Source organism: Cavia porcellus, unplaced genomic scaffold (assembly GCF_034190915.1).
Source record: "Cavia porcellus strain 051 isolate PalLab524CR breed Dunkin Hartley unplaced genomic scaffold, mCavPor4.1 scaffold_20, whole genome shotgun sequence".
NCBI lineage: Eukaryota > Metazoa > Chordata > Mammalia > Rodentia > Caviidae > Cavia > Cavia porcellus.
In genome coordinates, this window is record NW_026947503.1 from 24079163 (window position 1) to 24103051 (window position 23889).

General features: G+C 38.7%; 1 protein-coding gene across 1 annotated transcript in view; it reads left to right on the top strand.

Moving 5' to 3' along the window:
• Window positions 1-5114, top strand: part of Ccbe1 (collagen and calcium binding EGF domains 1) — a 260835-nt gene extending 255721 nt beyond the window's left edge. Inside the window, exon 11 of the mRNA XM_013157228.3 lies at window positions 1199-5114. Within this exon, the coding sequence (XP_013012682.3) occupies window positions 1199-1432 (234 nt within the window). The 3' untranslated portion in view covers window positions 1433-5114. The remainder of the gene's footprint in view (window positions 1-1198) is intronic.
• The last annotated feature ends 18775 nt before the right edge of the window (window positions 5115-23889 follow it).

A 23889-nucleotide genomic window follows, 5' to 3' on the forward strand; every position in this document is an offset into this window, starting at 1 on the left:
CAAAAGTCAGAGATGTGCAGGGCTTCTTGAGACCTGAGAAGAAATTAACTGAATACATCAGCAGTGTCTAGGACGCTCAATATGGAAATTAGTAATACCCAGCAATACAGAAAATGCAAATAAGTCTACTACTTCTGAAGAAGTCAGTGTTATATCTGAAAAAAGACTGACAGCTGTGGCCACAAAGACAAAACGTCTGAACTCTTCCATCTGCTAGCTTTCTGACCACAGGCCCATCACTTAGCATTTCTGGGCATTTTCCCCTCTCTTGTACAGTCCCAGGGCCGTGTGACCTGCCACTCTTTAAGTATTTATTGTGAGGGTCAAGTGATAGCAAAATATCATGGCTTAAGTGCTTTGCAGTGTAAACTGCTGCTTCTATGGAGGTAGCTAACCACAGCTACAGACATAACAGCAGTAATAGCAATTTCACCTTTATATTGTAACAGGACCAAAATATGCATGCCTATACATTTTTTATAATCACAGTTCACCACAGCATTGCTTGGGGATTAAAGCTATATTATATAATGATAAAGAATGTTCAATAAATAGGAAAATTAGGAAACTTGTTTTAACCTTTCCTAATAGTCCAGAAATTGGTGTCTTCAGAACATACTCTCAGTCTCATTTAGCTTGCTATTATAAGTCAACCATCTTGTAAACATCTTAATTTTATTTTGAAAGAACAGATATTTTGGAGTGTTTATTATGCTCTGAACCTTTTACCTGTATTAAGTCATTTAAATACTGACTTCTTGAACCTTATGAAACTCTATGATGTTAGTTTGTTGGCCTCATTTTACAGATGGGGGAAACTGAAACCCAAAGACCACACAGCTCACAAGTGAGAGAGTTGCAAATGCAATAGAACCTCAGTCTCTTAATCATGATGCCACTGATTTTATAATTTTCTCATATTCTTTTATCTGCCAGCTTTGACAAAGCCTAGTGTTAGAAGAGCAAACACATGAATGTATCACCAGTGTTCATATTTGATATGGGGAACTAGAAGACAACCCCAAGTGTCCCAGACCGCTATCATAGTCCTTGTACTTACTCCATTTGGGACACACAGTTATCCAGAAGGGTGTTACCAGCAAGCAATGGGACCAGCAGATCATAAAGCCAGAGAGTCCATTGTTGTCACAGGGTGAATCTGTTGTAAATTGCAGCTTTGATTCTTCCCACTGTGCAGGGACCACCAGGTTCTTTTGACTTCCTGCTGCTTATTCTGGCTGATATCCGCAATGACATTGCTGAGCTGCAGGAAAAGGTATTCGGGCACCGGACTCACTCTTCAGCAGAGGAGTTCCCTTTACCTCAGGAGCTATCCAGCTACCCAGAGACCACGGACTTCAGCTCTGGAGATGACTACCCAAGAAGAACTGATGCAAGAGATTTGGGAGCTTCCAGAGACTTCCAGCCCTAGAACATTCCACTTGTTCACATCAACAGAAAAGAGGAGTACGTTCACCTTTAATTAAAGCACCTAAAGAAAAAATTACTGGAACCAGAAAGAAGCATTTGCATTTTCTTAATTCTTTTTCTGCCTTCTCACTACTCCTTTCTAAATACTATTTTCAGACTGCCCTACAAAAGACAGGAGGAAGGAAATGATGAATTTCTGCAGTGTTTGCAGAAAGTCAGGTGGGTGGTCTGCATCAGGACTTTTCTTTGACATCACATATTTTCAGCAGCCTCTGGAGCTAAGTACTCTTGCCACATCTTAAATTGGACACAGTATTTAAAAAGGGAAAGATGGCAAGATGAGCTCCAAGAAAACTTGAGGTTAACTTCTTTAAGAAAGGTGTCATGTTCCGCACAAAAATATTGCGTTCCTCTTACATCCAAATTAGAGCTAAAATGCAGTAAACAACCATAAAGATTCACCTTGATGGTAATTCTTTTTCCTCATTAATCTAATAAATATTACAGGTGTTATCCAACCTTTTCCCCCAAATTTGGTTATAGAAAGGAGAGAAAAAGTAAAGATTGGGAAGACAAGGAATTATATTGTGTATTTATTGCCACATAGGTTGTCACATTTTAAAGTTCAAATATGATTAAGCTAAGTGTTCATGCCATCTTTATCTAAAAGAATCCTTCATGGAGAAGAAAGTTCCTTTGGATATAGGAGTAAGTCCTCTTTTTCCAAGGCACTAAGGAAATGAAATTCCCAAATTCACATTACAACAGTGGATTCCTGACTGCCACAATGTTTTAAAGCTGTTTGATCAAATGCATGGTCTTGCTCCATAAATCAGAAGTTATTTGTTAAATAAGGTGGATGACCCTTAGAAAGGAGAGAAGAATTCCCTGCTGTGACCAGATGCCCAGAGGTGCCACTGGGCCATGACCCAGGCTGACCAATGTACAGTGAATCAGAAAGATTGGCAGGGGCTGTTGGCAAAGGAGCAGGGGAACCCTGGACAAGGACTCCCCTGAAACTAACTTGGCAGAGGCTGATAAATTTGCTTTCCTTGAGCATTAGAAGTCTTTGTCTAGAGCCAGCAAGCTTCCTGCATACCGAAAATAATACACTGTTAAGAGTTCTTTTTTGTGAAAGGAGAAAAATGAATTTCCTTGCTTGGCAAAAATTTTCTTTTCAGTACTTCAATTTTTCCTTAAGGTGGTCCAAATTCCAGTTCTTTCAGGAAACAATATTTTTCCCTCAGTAATGTAGGAAGTTCAGAAAAGGAGGTACATTTCCCAACCTGTTGTAGAGTTACAGTATCTTCTCAAAGCACCTCTGGGTCCTAGAGGGAAACATACTCCCATCAAGACCTTAGGATTCACAGGCGCTGGGAACAGCCAGCCAGCCGGAAGCTCTGCCCCTTCTCTGTACTGTTGGGGGCCTCTTGATTTCGGTGCAGCTTTCAGGTTTTGGGGTGTTCACTTTCTCCATGGGCACACAAAAGAGATTCTTACCTTCCTGCAGGGGATCTGAACACTTACACTGAACTTCACACACAATCATTACCAGACTGTTTGTCACATCAGGGTCTCTCTTTCCCATCCTGCAACATTCCCTTATGTTTCTCAAAAGTTTTTATTTGACCTTTTTCCATATCCTTTGCACCAAAGTCATTTGCTTATCCTGTTATGACAGCTTGTTGGAAGAAAACCACCGTTGTTGGGTTTGCATGTCACCTTAAGTCTCCTTACTGAAGAACAAGAGGACAGAGCCACCTGCAGATCTCTAATAGCACCATGCTTCCTTCCCTGCTTCCGCCGTGTTAAAGATGTCCGTGGCTGAGGATTTTATGAACACTTGGCTCTACTTTCTTAAACATGGCAGATCCCTTGCCCCCTTAGTCTCTCCAGAATCTGACTTTTGCCACATACACCCTCGCCAGCCACAGGTCAGGGAGAGATGTTGAGCCCCACCTGGGGCATTTAAGATCTGCCTCCCTGTACAATACAATATGTAAAGGGCGTGAATGGTTGAATGCACAAAAACAATCCGGTACAGGCTCCATGAGAGGTTAGGTTCATCTTTAATTTTTTTAAATAGGCAATTTAATTACCTTTGCTTTTTCTTGACTGTGAACTGTATTTAGAAATATAATCTCTATTGTGAAATGCTGATAAAATTCAAGCAAACTGCATATTTGGCTAGAGGCTAAAAATATATATATATATCAAAAGAATGAGGTACAAGTCAAAATATCTGGGATCCATGATACTAATTTAGATAATAATCTCTAGCAAAGCACAGTAACCTGTATTTTATAATCTTGACCTGCTGTACCAATTCAATTTAGAAAATTACTAATCCTCAGCTTTTCAAAATTTAGACTACTGCAAGAAATACACATCCAAATTATATATTTCAAAAGATGACATAAGTCATTGTTATTTCTAATATAGCTTTTAGTTATATATACAAAACAAAGCTTCACTCTCTAAACAGGGCTTCTGCTCAAAGCAGAGTGCAAGCGTCTTTTTAGGGAGAGAAGCTCAAATTTGCCACAACTTTATGGAATCACTCCATATTTCATGGAGGAAAAAATCCTTGTACACCTCCCTGACCCTTAGTAAAAATGTTGTCATCAAAGTTTTGCAAGCAGTGATAATAAAAATCTGCTGTTGAAAATAGTAAGGAGGGCATGCATTTTAGTTTAGGAAAATCCTTCCCTTTATGGTTCCAGATGGAAAAATTAGAAGTTTTATGTGCCAAAAAAAGGAGTTTGGTGGTTGAGTATACAAAGAGGAAGTGCCTTGTATTACCTCCTGAGTTAATTCTCAATACCTGCCTGAGAATTAGTTGACCAAAGAAATTCTGGTATAAACTAAGACAACAGCTATATCCATGCCCCAACACATACAATAAATATTCTTTGGCATTAAGGGGAAGCAAAGAGTATTACCCCACCAAATATCAGCTTCAGAGTAATACCTAGTTGGTTCTATTCCTTTTCCAAGTTTCACAACCACCTTGGCCTTACCTTGGGGTGACCAAGGAAAATACTTTCTTCCTAACCAGACACGAGGCTTCACTCTGGGTTTTCAGCACAATTCCCCATCCTATTTTGGCCATCACTGTCCTACCCATGCAAGCTGCTCCACAGAGACAGCCACAGCAGCCTGGTTCTGCAAGTTTATCTTCCAGGGAACCTTCCTGAAAAGTTATTTGCAAGAATCTAGGCCAAACTAGAGCCATCTAAAGTTATTAATCATGAATTTTAGGAAATTGATGACATTTTTCCTGGCATAGCAGCATGTATGTTTCATAACAAATCAAAAAATAGTTTTCCATTTGGAGAAAAGCACAGTCGCTGTTGTGTTAAAGCAGAAAATCATGGGATTCACATGGTCCTACAAATATTGCCACTTCAGAGAAATCATAGAAAAGGACCCTTTTATAACATATCCCTCAGGGATCTCAGCATCCTTTACCAAATTCCAAAGCAAGGAACCTGAAGAATCCCATGTGTGTTGTGAGTTTGTTTTTACTTTCCAGTAACTAGTTTCTACTTACATAGCTATGTTCATTATTTATAAACAGGTCATATGACAGTCAAGCTAATATTCAAACAGTTATGAATGTGACATTATGAAGTACTTTTGTATGATTGTATATTCTTTAATAACAAAGTTATTTTTTCGTATTTGGCTCTGCTGTGTTTTGTGCTGACACCCAATCCTGTGGAAGGAGTCATCTTTTTACCAGATAAATATAGAAAGACAGAGAGGAACATTTCTCAACAGCTGGAATCTATGTTCTGGGTCTACCACTTCCTGAATCTGGAAGTGATCTGAACACTTGAGTCTAAATCAAAGACTAAAGACCCAATTACCATGGAGACTGAGTGTCAGAGGCCCATTCCTCTGCTGCGTGTACCCTCTAGGTCCCCCAAAGTGACATTTTTTGAACCAAGAACTCTATGGGTCTCCTTGGAGGTTGACCTTATTGAAAGTGCCTTAGGACCTCACAAAGGGAAAGCTCACAAATGTCCTACCCTCCTATTTTCCCACTACCAGTGACCCATTTGCATCTGTTTTGGGCTAGAGTCTCACATAAGATCTGGTGGGAGGAGGAAGACTAAAAATAAGCTAGAGGAAGCTCCTTGAATTGGTAGCTACAGGTCTCTATGTATGGATCAGGGAATCTTCAACTGGGCCGTAGAGAAGGGGGAGTGATTTAAAAATCGTAAAGGTTACTTTTAAGGATTTTAGCCATGTTTGGAAGGGCACTTTTAGTATCCTGAAATTAAAATATGTGTATATTCAGTAGTTATGAAGTATTTATTGTGAGCTGGGTGCTGTGTTATGTACCTCAGACACTGTGCAGAACAAACAGTTCATATTCCCCATCCTCCCAGCGGTTTTTGGCTAAACAAATAAGGATCCTTCCAGACAAAATAATCACATAAAATGCAGTTACAAACTGTGACAAGCTCAATGAAGGCAAGGTGCTGGGTGCCAAACAGCAAGTGTGAGCCTGCCCTGCACACTCCCAGGTGGTTCCCCTCCAAAGTCACCCAACATGCCAAACACCATAGTGACAGCACTCACACCAGTCACCCAAGACTTCACTACCTGGTCAGAGAAGCTTTACAGTGCTCTAGGTGAGGTCATACAAATGGAATTCTGGGAGACCACTTAGTACTGTGTATCATTTTTCTTAGCTGGGGAACATGCCCCTTATGGCCATTGTGCAGTCTTGGGTAACATCTGTACTGTGGTCTAGATTCCCAGCACAGTTGGAGGTTTGTTTTTTCCCAGTCAAGACAATGAAAATTTTAAAAAACAAATGAACAAACAAACAAAACAACTTGCTAACCTTTTGTAACCCAAAACCACAGCATACCACCTCAGGTCCACGTGGAGACTTTGCCTGCCCTGTCTCTGGGTTCAAGGCTACTAGGTGACCAAATAGGAAACTGCTGAACCCTTAGGCAGGCAAGGAAAAGTGACACCACAGGGATACAGGGGGCACTGCAGCCTAGGGGACTAGTGAAGGTGTTTTCTGAGCTGCTGTGACAGTGCCAAAGACTGAGTGGTTTAAAACCAAACCACTCAGTTTTCACACAGGTCTAGAAGTTAGAAATCAGACGTCAAGGTCAGGAGGAGATCTGAGAGAATCTGGTCATGTTTCTTCCTGGCTGGCTGTTGTCCTGGCATGACTTGCCACCAGTGTCACCCTCAATCTGTTCTACCCTCAGGTCTCTAATTATGTGGCATCTCTAATTCTCCTTTCTAAACCTTCTGTGTGTATTTTCTCTCAATGATACTACCACTGGTTATTAGATCACATCCACCCTAATTTAGTATGACCTTGTCTCAACTATAAGTACAAAGATGCTGTCTCCTAAGGTCACATTTTGAGGTTCCCGGTAGACGTAGTTGGGGGACACTAGTAAAAAAAATTGTCTCTCCAGCTTTTAATTCTCATTACCCTGCTTATTTCCTTCAATAGCTTTTTTTTTTTTTTTTTTTGTAACATGAAATTCACTTCATTCAACAAAAGTTTATTGAGAGGGAAGAATACGGCAGTGAACATTAAAGTCCTGGCTCTTATAGAGGATATCTTTTGGTCCACGAAGACAGATACAAATGTGTATCAGGATTCACCAGAGAAATATGTGTATTTTTAAAAATGAAATTCATTTTAAGGAATTGGCTATTGCAGTTTTAAAGACTGGCTTATCCAAAGTCTGCAGGATATGTCAGTAGGCTGTAAAGCCAGGGAAGAATTACTATTGCAGTTCAAATCCAAAGGCAGACTTCAGGCAGAATTCCTTCTTGCTTGAGGGAAATCAGTCCTTTTTTACTAAATCTTTCAACTGGTAGACAATATATTACAGAGGATAATTTCCTTATTCAAAGTTTACTAATTTCAATACTAATCTCACCTAAAAATTGCACAGAATCTTGTCTATTGCTTGGACAAAATATCCAACACCCACAGTTTAAAGGAGTTTATTTTGGCTCACAGTTTCAGTCCGTGGTTGGCTGGCTGCAGAGACAGGATAGCAGAGAAGAAGTTACTCATTTATCAGGGTGGCCAGGAGGCAGAACATAAAGGGAGGAGGTGAGAAGTGAGATACACACTTCCAGGTCACAGCCTTAGTAACTCACTTCCAACCAGGCCCCACCTCCTACAATACATTCAGCTATGAGCCCATGATACAATCATCTTCCAAAAGGCTCGACAGCTCTGAATATAAGGATCCTGTTGGGGAACATTTTGGAACATAGAAATAGACAATACTATTTGACCAAATATCTGGATATTGTAGCCTAAGTTAATTAGAAAATTAAACATTAAAATTTAAAAAGAGGTATAGGGAAAATTAGGATACAGTAATACAGTAATGGTAGCGTACCCACTTTAGATGGCATCTTCTGAAGAGGTTTCACCAAGCAAAGGGTGGTCTGTGTAGGAACAGAGACATGAACAAAGGGAAAGTGGGTCAAAAAACTTGAGTGTGGACATGCTTGGTGTTCTTAAAAAATAACAGCAGTGTAAGTGAGGGGAAGATGGATAGGAGATGCTTTGGAAAGGCAGCTGGCAGCCAAGCAAGCCTTACACTCCATCTGAAACTTTCATCTCCTAACAGACCTCTGGAGGGGTTGGAAGAGACAAGGATGAAACTGAGGAAGCCCATTTAGAGACTATTCAGAGCCCTGTGCTGACCTGTCCACTGTCTGCCTCTTTGAAAACCTGTAGACAGGCCTGGGCACTGTGAGCTTTCTGGTTTACTCTACTGTATTCCTGGTTTCTGCTACAATTCCCCGTGTGTACTAAGAGCTGACCATTTTCATAGTGAATTTGATTGAATTGACGTTTAGTTTTCACAAAATTATCTAAAGTAGTAGAGTACCTTTATTATTCCATATCCCTAGAGATAAGTTAACTTATTTTTTTTAATTTTATTTAAAAGGAAAAAGAGAAAAAACAAAACAAAGCGGTGTAAGGGTACAAGTAATACAGAGCTACAAAAAAAAAAAAAAAAAACATTAAGAAATCACCAGTTAATAGATTACATATTATCATCTTAGAGATAGTTGCTCAAATCACAGTATCAAAGCATACAAAGTGGACATTCAAACAGTGAGACTGCAAACAGTTGTGTTCAATGATCCAACCAAAAACATTAATATGGTCAGCTATTTAACACCCCTAAACACACTTGCTGTGGTATCCTTTAGAGCTCTTTTTTTCGCTCTCTTTTTTACAACAAAATTTACATATTTTGGGTTTTATTACTCCTTAGTTCTTACTACTTTGGGGGGGGAATAAAGTCAAATATGGCAAAACAAAGCTGTCAGTCAAAGCCAAGGATAGACATAGCACATGATGTAAAACAGAGTACAAGATTATCAACAATGGTTATCTACAATGTCTCTTGTTTCCTTAAAAAGAATTGTCTATCTCATTAGATATTATAAAGTTGAACAAAACAGTAGAGAACAAGACCAATAAAACTTAAAAATTGTAAACATTACAGGACTTCCAAAGGAGACAATAGTCAAACCAGAATGGGCATCTTAGTGAATCTTATTGCCTTCAAAGTAGTTGTCTATACCCTCAAACTTGATACTATCAGACAGAATGAAACAGAGTCTAATTAGTCAAAACAAGATAGTGGGAGTATTACGGACTTCAAAACAAGTTAATAGGAAATCAAAAAAAGTTACTATTATATATCCTGCTAATTTTTTTAATTTTTCCCCTTAATTAAAAAAATATAAGAAATAACTAAATAATTTTTTAATGAGTAAGGGAGAGATTGAGATAAAACAGGATATAACAAATAACAATACAGGTCAAAGCATGACTGTTTCAGCAATCTAGTACTTCACCACCAAATAACCCGACTTAATAGTAGTTACCATAGTGTCTGTCTTTTTCCTTAAAATATTTGAATAAAACTTCATATACTATACCTTCAAATATTTCCATATCAAAAAGCCCAAAATAAAGCCTATCCAATTAATAAGTGAAAACTTTATAAGGCTTCACGGCCACATAATGGGGAATCATGATTACCACATATTTTTATATATCTGAATCATTACTTACATTACGGAAACTATTCGGTATTCACACATGCGAGATTGATTTATTTCACTTATGAGTATGGTCTCAAGCTGCGCCCATTTATTGATAAATATCTCAATGTGATCCTTCTTTATAGCTGAATAATACTCCATTGCATAGAAATACCACAACTTTTTTATCCATTCCTCAGTTGATGGACACTTGGGTTGTTTCCAAGATCTGGCGATTATAAATTGTGCTGCTATAAACATAGGTGCACATATATCACTGTGGTATGATGCTTTCAGTTCTTCTGGGAATATGCCTAGAAGTGGAATAGCTGGAATAAATGGGACTTCCAATCCCAGCTTTTTGAGAAATCTCCAGACTGACCTCCACAAAGGCTGCACCAGTCTACACTCCCATCAACAGTGTAGGAGAGTTCCTTTTTCCCCACAGCCTCTCCAGCATTTGTTGTTGTTGGTTTTCTTGATCCTGGCCATTCTTTCAGGAGTGAGATGGTATCTCAGTGTGGTTTTAATTTGCATTTCTCTAATGACCAATGATGATGAGCATTTTTTCATGTATTTATTTGCCATTTGCATTTCTTCATCTGAGAAATGCGTATTCATCTCAGATGCCCATTTTTGGATTGGATCTTTGAATTTTGGGGGTCTGAGTTTTTTTAATTCTTTATATGTCTTAGACAAGAGTCCCTTGTCTGAGAGAGAGTTCACTAAAATCTTTTTCCAGTTTGTGGGTTTTCTTTTCACTATGCTGGAGATTTCTTTTGACATGCAGAAACTTTTTAATAAGAAATGGTCCCAGTTATTGATTCTGGGAAGTATTTCCTATGCAGTTTGAGTCCTGTTCATGAATTCTCTACATACCCCTATGTCTTCAAGGTTTCTACCCAATTTGTCTTCCAATAGATTTAGTGTTTCTGTTTTAATATTCAGATCTTTGACCCATTTAGATTTTAATTTAGTACATGGTGATAGACATGGGTCTAGCTTTAGTTTTCAGCAAATGGAGAGCCAGTTTTTCCAGCACCATTTTTTAAAGAGACTGTCATTCTTCCAGTGAACCTGCTTGGCTCCTTTATCAAAGATAAGGTGGTTGAGTGTGTTTGTAGTTGTGGTTGTATCTTGTAATCTATTCCATTGATATTCGGCTCTGTTTTGATTCCAATACCATGTTGATTTTACTACTGTTGCTTTGTAGTATAACTTCAAGTCAGGGATTGTGATGCCTCCTGCTTTGTCTTTGCTGCTTAGAATTGCCTTTGCGATTCTAGGTCTCTTCTGGTTCCAGATGAAATTTAGGAGTGATTTCTCTAGATCTATAAGGTATGTTGACGCTATTTTTATTGGGATTACATTGAATCTGTATAACAGTTTTGGGAGAATGGCCATTTTCACAATGTTTGTTCTTCCTACCCATGAGCAAGGGATGTCTTTCCATTTTCTGAGATCATCTTCAATTTCTTTTTTCAGTGTATTATAATTTTCACTGTATAAGTCTTTCACTTCTTTCATAAGAGTAATTCCTAAATATTTCATTTTTTTGCTTGCTAATGTGAAAAGTGTAGTTTCTCTTATTTCCCTCTCTGTGATTTTGTTGCTTGTGTATAGGAATGTTATTGATTTCTGAGTATTGATTTTGTATCCAGCCACATTACTGAATTTATTTATTGTATCTAAGAGTCTTTCAGTGGAGTTTAGGGGGTCTTCTATGTAGAGTATCATGTCATCTGAAAATATGATAATTTAACTTCTTCTTTTCCTATCTTTACCCCTTTTATTTCTCTCTCTTGCCTAATTGCTCTGGCTAGCACTTCCAGTATGGTGATAAAGGACATCCTTGTCTTGTGCCTGATTTTAAAGTAAAGGCTTTCAATTTTTGGCCAGTTAGTATGATGCTGGCTGTTGGTTTGTCATAAATGGCCTTTATTATATTGAGGTAAAGGCCATCTATTCCAATTTTCTGTAAAGTACTTATCATGAATAAATGTTGGACCTTATCGAAGGCTTTTTCTGCATCTATAGAAATGATCATGTGATTCTTACTTTTGGCTTTATTGATATAGTGGATTACATTTATTGATTTACATATGTTGAACCATCCTTGCATTCCTGGGATGAATCCCACTTGGTCATGGTCTATAATCTTCTTGATAATTTGCTGCATCCTATTTGCCAATATTTTATTGAGGATTTTTGCATCTGTGTTCATTAGGGAGATCGGTCTATAGTTCTCTTTTTTAGTTGGGTCTTTCTCAGGTTTTGGTACGAGAGTAATATTTGCTTCCAGGAATGACTTAGGAAGGATTGCTTCCCTTTCAATTTCATTGAATAGTTTGAGGAGTGTCGGCATTAGGTCTTCTTTGTATTTCTTGTAGAATTCTGCAGTGAATCCATCTGGGCCTGGGCTCTTCTTTGTAGGTAAGGACTTAATTACATTTTCAATTTCAGTAACAGAGATTGGGTTATTCAACAGTTTTACATCCTCTTGATCTAGCTTTGGTACTTCATATGTTTCTAAGAATCTGTCTATTTCTTCTGTGTTATCAAACTTTTGAGAGTAGAGGTTTTCGAAATAGGTGTTGATGAACTTCTGTATTTCTATTGGGTCTGTAGTGATTTCACCTTTTTCATTTCTTATTGCATGAATTTGAGCTTTTTCTTCCCTTTTTTAAATAAGGTTGGCTAGGGGCTTATCGATTTTATTTATTCTTTCAAAGAACCAACTCTTTGATTCGTTGATTCTTTGGATTGTTTTCTTAGTCTCTATTGCATTGATTTCTGCTCTGATTTTTATAATTTCCTCTCTTTTGGCTTTGGGCTTGACTTGCTCTTCATTTTCTAGCTGTTTGAGGTGTAGCATCAAGTTATTTATTTGTATTTGTTCTGTTTTCCTGATGTGGGAACTCAGTGCAATAAATTTTCCTCTCAGCACGGCTTTCATTGCATCCCAGAGATTCCGGTAAGTTGTATCTGCATTTTCATTTTCTTTTAGGTATTGTTTAATTTCTTCTTTAATTTCTTCTGTGACCCACTGATTACTCAAGAGTGTGTTATTCAGTTTCCATGTGTTTGCGGGATTTTTGCAGTATCTTTTATCATTAATTTCTAATTTCAGAGCACTACATTCCAATAACATGCAAGGGATGATTTCATCCCTCTTTTTGCATTTGTTTAAATATGTTCTGTGAGCTAATATATGGTCTATTTTAGAGAATGATCCATGTACTGCTGAGAAGAATGTGTATTCTGATGTTGTTGGGTGGAACATTCTGTATATGTCTATCAAATCCATTTGTTCACAAGTGTGATTCAGTTCTGTTATTTCTTTGCTCATTTCCTGTCTGGTTGATCTGTCCCTTGGTGTCACTGGCATATTAAGGTCTCCTATTACAATTGTGTTACTGATAATTTGAGTTTTCATTTCTGTTAATAGTTGTTTTATATAACTGGGTGCTCTGGAGTTTGATGCATATATATTTAAGATAGTTATCTCTTCTTCTTAGAGTTTTCCCCTTACGAGTATGTAGTGACCTTCTTTGTCCTTTATGGTCATTGTTGGTTTAAAGTTCACGTTGTCTGCAAACAGAATGGCTACTCCTGCCTTTTTTTGGATTCCTGCTGCATGAAGTATTGTTTTCCATCCTTTGACTTTCAGTCTGTGAGTATCCTTCTGGGTTATATGGGTTTCCTGTAAACAGCATATGGTTGGATTTTGTTTCTTGATCCATTCTGCTAGTCTGTTTCTTTTGATTGGTGCATTGAGACCATTTACATTAATGGTTATTACTGTTAAATGCTGGTTTATTGTTGACATGTCATCTCTCTGCTGTTGCATCTTTATCTTTCTGTTCTGTTTAATTATGTGCTTTGCTTAGTGGTTTTTTTGTTTGTGTATCTAAACTGTCTTTCAATATTTTTTGCAGGGTTGGTTTGGTGTTCATGAAGTTCTTCAGCTGTTCTTTGTCATGGAAGTATCGTATTCCACCATCAATTTTGAGTGATAGTTTTGCAGGATACATCAGTCTAGGTTGGAAATCACTTTGCTTTAGGATCTGGAATACTTCACTCCATGCTCTTCTTGACTTTATCGTTTGTGATGAGAAGTCTGCTGTGATTCTGATAGGTTTTCCTTTATAAGTGATCTGTCTTTTCTCTCTGACAGCTTTTAATAATCTATTCTTGTGTTGGATTTCTGGGATCGTGATTATTATATGTCTGGGTGTAGTTTTATTTTGGTTATGACTATTTGGAGTTCTATATGTTTCACTGATCCTGATGTCGGTTTCTGATCTCATGCTTGGGAAATTTTCAGCTATTACTTCTCTAAATATCCTCTTGACATCCTTTATGTTGTCTCCTTTTTCATTAATCCCTATCATTCTTATGTTATTTTTCTTTGCATCATCTTGCAGTTGTTGAATTGTTGTTTCCTGATTCCTTGTTATTTTTAAAAGATCTTTTCTTTCCTGTTCACTAGCTGCAATCCTGTCTTCAATGTCTGAAATTCTATCTTCACTTTCATTGAGGTGGTTTTTACAAATTTCAGTGGAGTTTTTTATTTCCTGTATATCTCTGGGCATCTGCATTATGTATTCTGTTTGTTTCTTATATTGCTCGTCTAGGGATTCTATCTTTTTGTTTAGTTCCTCCAATTTTTTATCTGTGTTTTCTTTAGATATATTCAGAATCTCTTTCATTTCTTTTATCATTTCTTCTTTTACCTAGGAGATTATTTCGAGTTTGAATTTCTTTAAAGCTTTCTGGAGTTGCTTGTTAATTTCAGTAGCTATTGTGTCCGATATTTGAGGTGAATGGCATATATTTTCTTCTATATACATTGCTCCTAGGGTTTCTTGAGATGGGCTGGAGGTTTGAGGTTGTAATTTGGTCTTTCATTTTGTCATTTTCCTATATTTCTGTGTTTCAAGTGTTATTTGAAAGCTTCCTCAGGGTCTGTTGGAAACCCCCTTCTATATTTGGAGCTACTGAGACTCTGGCACCCCGTTATCCCAAGCCACTGGGCCTGCAGAACCAGTGGCCCTCCTCTGCCTGTTCAGAACTCTTCAGTTCCAGATAAGCTGGGCCTCAGGGACACTGTGCGCCCCACTGCCCGTTGGAAGCTCCACAGCTCTCCAAGCGCAGCCGGGATGCGGAGGCAGATGTAGACGCCTCAAACCCACCTCTCCCCTTCACTGCACCCAGAAGCCTGGAGGGTCCCGTACAGTCTGGGCTTTGGGCAGAGTGTGCTGAGCACTCACCACAGGCCAAGGTGCCTCTGGAACCTGCGATCCTCCCCTGCTTGCTGAGATATCCACAGTCCTCCAGACACACAGGGAAGCTGATGCAGGCACCCCAGATCTGCCCAGCCCCTCCACTGCACACCGATGATGAGGTGAGGGAGTCCCAAACAGAGATAAGTTAACTTTCTAAAACACCGGTAACAAAAGTGTGTTTCAGAACAAACATAAGTAGTATCACAGACACACAGTTCCACATTCAGGCTTTTTCATTCATAAAAGAGGCTTCCATGGTACAGAAGATCACTTTTAAAAAGCTGCATAGGCACAGGGACATTTGTTTCCTACCACCCAATGTGCTAGTCCCTACTGGTGTGACAAGCTTTCTGACCTTCTATCACGAGGTGGCTGACAAGTGCATCATAAAAGTATTAATATAAGGGGCTGGGGATTTAGCTCAGCGGCATAAGCGCCTGCCTTGCAAGCAGGCAGTTGTGAGTTCGATCCCCGGTACCAATAAAAAGGAAAAAGACAAAAAAAAAACTATTAATATAGGCATCTCTGCCTTCTCTTCAGCTGAAAAGGAAATTAAAGATTAACAAAGCTAGTACATTTAATGTTCATATTACATATAAATCAAAGATAATGAAGTCAAGACTCAAATATAGATTAACACAGTCTTAGAAAACATACAGTTCAGGAAGATTTTTCTTGCTTAAAGAAATATGTCAAGTTGTGATTAAATAATCATTAACACAATCCTTTATGAAGCTTCATGTTTTTTTAAATGTAAACAAATACTTTAATGCACAGTTATATAACATTTAAGAAACCAAACAAAGAAACTAGATGTGGTGATGCATTCCTGAATCCAATTTTTTAAAAAATTTTATTTAAAGAAAGACTAAACAAAACAGAAAATAGGTAGAAATAATACATATGTTCAGAGAAAAAATAAATCACTAGTTGATGTTTACATATTGTCGTTTTACAAATACTTGTTCAAGATACAAAAATGGAACATGTAAAGTGGGAATTCAAACAGCGAGACTGCAAATAGTTCTGTTCAACTATCCAACAAAAACTTAGAAATATGGTTATCAATCCTATACACTTAAACATACATGCAGTTATCCATATCTATGAAGCTTCATGTTAACAATGAGGAAATGTAAGGAAATGTGCTTAGTTCGGGGTTTCTGCATATCGGTGAGGTTAGTGAGCTGCAGGTGTTGGTCTGGCAGGGGAACTTGAATAGAGTGAAAGCCTGCCTTAGGGAGCAACCAACTAGATCATAAAATCAGAGGTTTTCAAGGGTTTTTAACCATGACACACTGGGAAAATACATGATTTACACAATAGGTCAACACATGTACGTGCATACAAGAAGTGATCAAAAATACAGTGAAAGTTTTTTATTTTGTTTCTGTTTTGTGTTGTGAGAGAGAGAGACTCACTTTGTCATTCAGGCTGACCTTGGACTCAGTAAGTAGTCCAGACTGGTCTGGAACCAGAAATCCTCCCCACTGTGAAAATTTAAATTTTAAAGGAACTTTTACAGTAAAAAGACACATTGTTAAGAATGTTGGAAAAATGTGTTAGATGTGAAAATGAGCATTTTAAGCATTTTGAGTGTGACTAAGAGCAGTGTGTCTTTTACTGTAATATTTTTAAATGTAAATATTCACTATATTTTTATCACTCTTGTGTATTGAAAAATGTTTCATAATGTTTACTCTTACCATTTAGGATGCACTCTTATATGTTCTCTACAGTTTTCTAAATTCTGTCACAACTGCTAAACTGCTTTCAGGACTTTACTAATGGGAAGAAGCTATTCAGTTAGTTCAGTAATTTCAAACTTCATTATGCATATGAATAAACTAAATATTTTATGAAAACAAAGCTTCTGATTCAAGATATGTGTGATTCAAATTTTAACAAGCTCCTAGGATGTCGCTCCTGCTTCTCTGTGAACCAAACTTGTGAGTGGTAAAGATTCTCATCTCTCCACGAGGAGTATCTGCTTGGAATTCAGACAAGCTCAGGACAAATTTAGAGCTCTTAATTAGAGTTAAAATTTCAGGTATGGCTATTATATCACAATTTTTCAGTCCTTTGTGTCTACTACTTAAAAAAAGGGTTGTCATTGTCCCTATGTCCATGGGTTCTGCATCCATGGATTTAACCAAGTGCAGATCAAAAACATTTGAGGGAAAAACTGCATAGAATTAAACATGTACAGACTTTTTGCTTGTCCTCTAAACAATCTGTTAAATCTATTTACATTGCATTTATGTTGTACTAATAAGTAAGGATTTAAAGTATGCAGAAGGTTTGCATAGGTTATGTGCAAACACTATTCTATTTTGCATAAGGAACTCGGACACCTTCAGATATTATCATGGGAGTAGGAAGCGTCTTCCTAGAATACTGAGGGCTGTTGTGTAGTTTCCTAAGACATCACGAGATAAAACTCTAGTAACATTTTAGGAATCAAAATGATAGCTACTGTCTTAATCATTTTCCTTACCACTGACACCTGATACCCAGAACATAAAAGGGAGGAGTTAATTTTGGCTTATGTTTTCTGGAGGCTTCAGCTTGTAATCAGCTGGTTCCATGCAGAAGCAGCATGGTGGAAGGGCATGGGTGGAGGAAAGCAACTCACCTCATGGCCCGCAGCAAGCTGAGAGAGAAAGCAGGAGCAGGGAAGTGAGCTAGAACCATCTAAGTCACACCCAGAGTGACCCAGCTCTTCTGATCAGGCCCCTCGTTCTAACAACAATTCAGCTATAAATGCCTATAATCCAGTCACTTTCCCAAGGTTACCACCAATAATTGCATAAGGCTTTAGGGAAACATCTGGATATAAACTATAATACTGCAACGGCAACAGAAACACCAAAATATCACCCAGATTTTGAGGCAAATTTATTTAATGTCAATGGGCACTGGTGAGGATCATTCCCAAAATAGGCCTTACAGGCTTAGGGAGGGAGGTTTCTATGAGGTTACAAAGGGGAAGTACAGAGGTAGAATACTTACCTGTCTTTGGCCCATTCTTGTAATGTGTATCAAAGCTATTTCTAGGAGACAATGGTAACAGGAACTGTAACAGGAGCTGAAATAAATCAGAGATCACCTAGGTAACTAACTAAAATATACTGGCTGGGGGTGGGGTCATTTTCCGCTATACCAGCTGAAGGAGGAACGTTCTCTGAAGGAGAATATAAAGGAAACCCTGGAAAGGAAAGAGAAGGTAGCAAACACAAGCTTTGCCTATTTTATTGGGTTCCCCCCAAGGCTGGAGGCTGACCTTCCCACAGCAATTGATGTTTTAGATTCTGTTCCCAGAGAAGGGAGGATAGAAATGAAGTCTCAGCAGCAGGTTGACCCCACTAAGCTGGCTTCACCACAAGGCCCTTCATGGTATATTTCCCCCAGCATTCCTGGTGGGACTCCTTTATTTCTGGCCAAGTAACTTACATTTTGACTTCCTGCTCCTCCAGCCTCTCTCCTGGAGTTTTTATTCAGTTCCATCTCTGAACAGCCATCCTGGAAATGAAAGCTGAGTGGGGAAATGATTAAACCAGAAGGAAAGTTGCAACTATGGAATTCCTCTTTGTTTTATAGTTTATGTGATGTTCCCAACGTCAAGTTTTATTTTTTGAACAACGACCTGGACATTTTTGGCTCTGTCAGGCCAGAGTAACACAGTAATGTGCCAGACTTGCCTGGGCTCATTAGGACGTGGCTGTTGCCCCTCCTAGACCCAGTAGGCTGGAGAGACTACACAGCATCTTTCTAGACTGTCTCGATGCCTTATAACTAGAGGACCATGTAATATGGAAGAACTACTTCCCCAGTATACTGACAGGGTCATTTATTTACAATTCAGTAGAAATCTCAGCCAGACCCAGTGAGATATCTATAGGACTGTAAAGAGCCACCTGCATGTTATTTGCCTTTTGAAAAACAGATCTGGAAAAGAGAAAAGCATTATAAACTGAATTAGGATCAGATTATTCAGAAAGGGGCTAACAGCTGGGAAACATTTCAAAAAGAAGTTTCATCAAAATAGTCTTCCAAGGCAGCAACCAAATTCATTTTTCTTTCAGAGCTTATTCTGTCAACATTATTTATTGCTGGGATCCAGTGTCACTAGACAGATTGACATATACTTTGTCTACAGATATTCACAGGGGATGGGATGAAAGTCCTTGGGTTGATATGATTTGACCTGCATGTTCAAAATAATGAAACTGACCCCCAGGCATTAGTTTTCTCAGCCGCACAGGCACCTTCTAAATGTTACCTGTAATCTATACAACAGCGGCGCTTTCTTGAGTCTTTGTGGAGCAATAAACAATTCCATTGCACCTAAGTCTCCCACTGCTCACTCCCACATGACTGGATTCAAATTCCACCTAAGTGGCTGGTCCACAGTCAGGTCACAAGAGGGCTGCTGTTCCCACTCACTTTTCTGCTCTAAGTATAACCTTGTATGTGGACGTGGGACCTGAAAGGCCCGACTAGAAAATGGGATTTCCTATTGAACCCAAACTGATGTAGACCCAAGTCTGAAAGCAGTAGGAACCGCCATATTCTAAAATGAGCATCGTTGGATAACTGGGGAGCAGCCATTTTCTCCCAGGGCTGAATGAGCAGCTCTTTCTCAGAGGTTTGCCTTCCAACTATTGACTCCAGGCTACAGAGCAGAGGACTCCCAAAAGTGAGATGTGCATAACTGTAAAGTATGATGCTCTTGATGGTGAGTGAGTGTACCAACTACGGAGAGGAAGGATTACTCTGTGAAAAGAAACCAAGTGAGAAGAAACCTGAAGTATTTCTCATAATAAGTTGGGGTGCTCCTCGGAATGGAAGAGGGAAGCTTGTGCTCTGGCAAAGCGACTGCTCAGTTGCAGAATTCAAAGGTTTCTGTCATTTACTACTGGAGCAAACCCTGACACAAGCATTCTTGGAGGACGATTTTGGAGTTATCAAGTCTAGTTTGCTTTCCTTTTCCATCCAGAGAGGGGTGCTTGGAACATCTTTCCAGAACGAGGAGGCTATATAGTACTTCTACATAGAAACTCAGTCCTGACTCATTAAAGTCAGAGGCCTCTTCCATGGGGCATGGTGATTGCCTCAGCTGTGTGCAAAGAGACTGGCCTGTGTGTGAAAGAATAGAGGTGTGTGGACTGCAGGATTCCAGTGTGAGAGACTCTCCCTCACACTGGTGCCTGGACAGCCCCTGAAGCCTACCCTTTACATCCTGCCTCTCACCAGCACACTAGGAGTTGGACTTCAGTAGAGGCAGAGGCTAGAGCAGGCTCAGAGCCGGATTGTTGTTTCCTAACCAGAACCGTGGGCCTGGATTTCACTAGAGTAGGGAGCAGCGACGAGCCAAGCTTTAAATCAAGGTCATGGTTCAGGTTTTTTAATGAGCAAGTGTTGGTCTTCAGCCCCAAGGTAATTAGACTTAAAGAAAAGAACCATGGCCAGAAAGGAAAAGAGGGTTCACTAAAGTAAAAAGCAGTTCTCAATTGATGTGTACCTTTTAATAAACCAGGTGTAAATGATCTCATTTTTAAACTAGTACTCTCAGATCTACCTCATAGATACTTGGCATTTTACTTCAATTATTTTTATTTATACATGGAGATAGTGTTTTATCTTTGAGGGCTGCAGAGTTTCAGTCAGAGTCTAAGCCAAATACCCATGAAGTTGTGGATTGGAATATTTGGGCCTACGACTTTGCCCCGTGGAGATGCAGCGTTCTGTTGCTGTTAACACCGTCTGTCAGACTCTGCATTCTCTTTGAGAAGAGACATCTGTGCTGTAACCAATCTGGTATTTCATGACTAATGTTACCTCAGGGAATGTGTTTGGGAAAATCTGGACATGACAAAGATTTTCTTCAAATGCCAGGGGCAAGTGAAAAATGGAAGATGTTCATGACAAACCAAATGTTAGGGTCATTCGGTTTTAAAATGGGAGGGAGAAACACATGCACGTGTGGATTTATCTGCAAAGATTCACAATTCTCTGCCCTTGGAACTATAATCAGATCATGGTGTTGGCCCTGAGGATATCCAAAAATTCCCATATTTATTTTTGTTGCAGGTGACTCATTTTGGGGCAACTGGATACAGAGATGGGAAGGAAAAACAATTATTTTTTAAAACTATGTTTATCTAATTATGATAGTTGAGATTGTGATCAGTTTATGATACCATTAAGATGCTTAATATGATTTTTAGGGTTCTCAAGATCTTTTTAAGATAATTATTTAAAGTAGTATAATGTCTGTTATATATTTTGAGTTGAGAGGATAACTGAAATATAGATAAAGCAATATATATGAGGGGTTATGAATTTGAAACTGGGTGAATGTTCATTACTGTCTCCCCAAATTCCTATAGTGAAATCCTAACCTACAAGATCAGGATATTAGGAGGTGAGACTTTTGGGAAGTGATTAGGTAATAAAGGGAGAGTCCTCATGAAAGGAATTACTCTTAGTAAAGGTCCCCAAAACCTGGTTAACTTCTTCCTCCACATGCAGACATAACAGGAAGGTGCCATCGTTGAATCAGGAAGCAAATCTTCCGTAGACACCAAACTTGTCAGTGACTTGATTTTGAACTTTGACCTTCCAGAACTTGATAAACATATTTCTATTACTTAGTTTCTCATTCCATTGTATCTTATTATAGCCACTTGAACAAACTAAGACAATTATAATGTTTTCTCTCCATTTTTAAATGTTTGAAAATGAAAATATACTAAAAAGCCTTTCAAGATTGCATGAATTTAATAGTTTTTTAACATCACTTGTCAGTTATCAAAGGAAAGCCTACAATAGGGATTGTGTAATCTAGCACCCACACAGGCTAAGGAGTCTCCCCCTTGGATCTCTCTCTAGAGCAAGTTCTCATTCATTGTGTGGAAAGGACTCTTCCCACAGAGAAATCAAAGTCATGAAATGCCATATCTCTGGTTTTCCTTCCTTACATCCTGAACTTAATATGTGTGGAGGAAGCTGAACTGTCTACTCAAATGTTGGTGAACATTTTAGAGACGAGTGCCCAAAGTGCAACCCAAAATCCACTTATTGCAAAGTGCCAACACTTCAATTAAACCTGAATGCTGAGATTTTAGTTTAGAAAAACCAAGTCAAGCATTAATATCTTTTGTCTTAAAATAAAAACAACATATAGGTTTGCCACCACTGGTCTACTCATCACTGCCATTTTTGAGCAGGGTCTTTCTTGCAGAAACACTTAGTGGGCTAATGCATTTATTTGGGAATTTACTTGGGAATATAAACAGCAATTGCCTGGTTATAGTCTACTCAATTATAAATCCTCATGGCTACAGGTAAAAACATTTGGACCTCCATGAAAAGAATTTTTCAGCCTCTTCAAGCTAAAAGTTTTCACGTGGAATTTTCTTCAGGGTCTACTAATTTATAGCAGTTTCTCTTTTTTCCCTTTGGCCCTGGACAAAAGGAATGTGAGTGGAATGGGACTTTGGCTCTCATGGGGAAAGATTCTGAAGACTTTTCATTTGTTTCATTGGGAAATTCATGAGTTCCACTCAACGAGAATGAGTTAAAAACTTTGGGTTTTATAGACAAACATAGCACCTTGCATGGAGTGACTGTATCTCTGTTGTTGGTACACAGCAGTTCTTTTTCTGTTAACAAAACCTGTCTTTCCTTTGAGGAATCCTTTATAGAGTTGCAATACGGCTGATCCCACTTCCACCTCATAGCTGGACACATGTGACAAAAGTATCTATATGGTATCCCAATGCCAGGCAGTGCAGACGACAAGGGGTGGATATTTGTAATGACTAGAGTGATGTCCCATTAGTGAGCATGCATCTCAGCAGTTCTCAAACTTTTTCAGCTTGGCACCCTTTTATACTTTACATAGTATTGATAACTTTAAAAAAGCTACGTTTTATGGCATCAAGCCATCTTTTCTGCCATCTGGAAAAAGCCCGCCTTAGAATGAAGTCAACACAAAGGAAAGTAGCACCAAGAAATATCCCAAACCACATGATCTAAATACCTGGAACATGCCCAGACTCAGACCTCCCCTCGTACTTTTGTTATGTGAGACAGTAATGTCCTTTGTTGCCCAAAATATTTATATTGTTGTTGGAGTTATTGGACACTGTAACTTAAGGTTCATATTTGTGATTTCTTATTATACTCATTCTAACTTTTAGAGAAATTGGGTTTTGTTTTGCAATAATGGGGAGTGTATTAAATTCAGGGCCTTTGTACTGAGCTACATCCTCAACTCCTGTTATGGTTGATACATTGTGTCAACCTGAGAAGTTTAGAAGTGTAACTGAGAGACTTAGCAGGGAGCCATATTCTCATCTTTTACAAAGCACGGCAAGGAGATTTTGTGAATGCTCTACCTGCCCCGGGTGTGGGGATGGGATAACCTGCATACAATACAAGGGAAAAGAAGAGGCTTGCTTTCCCCCTTTTGCTCTGTCTGCCTTTTGCTCTGGCTGCTGCCTTGAAGTATTGCCCCAATGCCATGCCACCCTGCCTACAGCCAGCTGATTATGGCCCGAAACCTCCAAAAACTGTAAGCTAAATAAACCTTTCCTTCCTTAATTTTGGTATTTTGTCCCAGCAGTAAGAGAAAAGTAACAAAGACAACCCCTTTCCTTTTTTTTTTTCCTTTGGAATTACAGACACAATCACACCCATCTTCTGGGATTGTTAATAAGGCTGTGGGATTTATAACTGAGCAGACTTTAGGCTCAATTAATTTTTTTTTTTTTTTTTTTTGGAACTGAGGATTGAACTTGCGACCTCTCGCTTGCCAGGCAGGCACTTATGCCACTGAGCTAAATCCTCAGCCCTTAGGCTCAATTCTGGCTACCTGATATACAGAAATTTAAGCAATTTGGAAGATGAAACAGTCTAGAGGAAAAAATGCTCTGAGCAGTGATGAGCCTAGACCCCATAAGTATTTTAAGAATGGATAGGCTCAGGGCAAGAACTTCTGCTCAACAAAGACTTAGAAAGTCTCACACTGAGTTGTTTAGGGACTCAAGACGCAAAGAAGTAAGCTTCTGAGCAAGAGAGCCTCAATTCC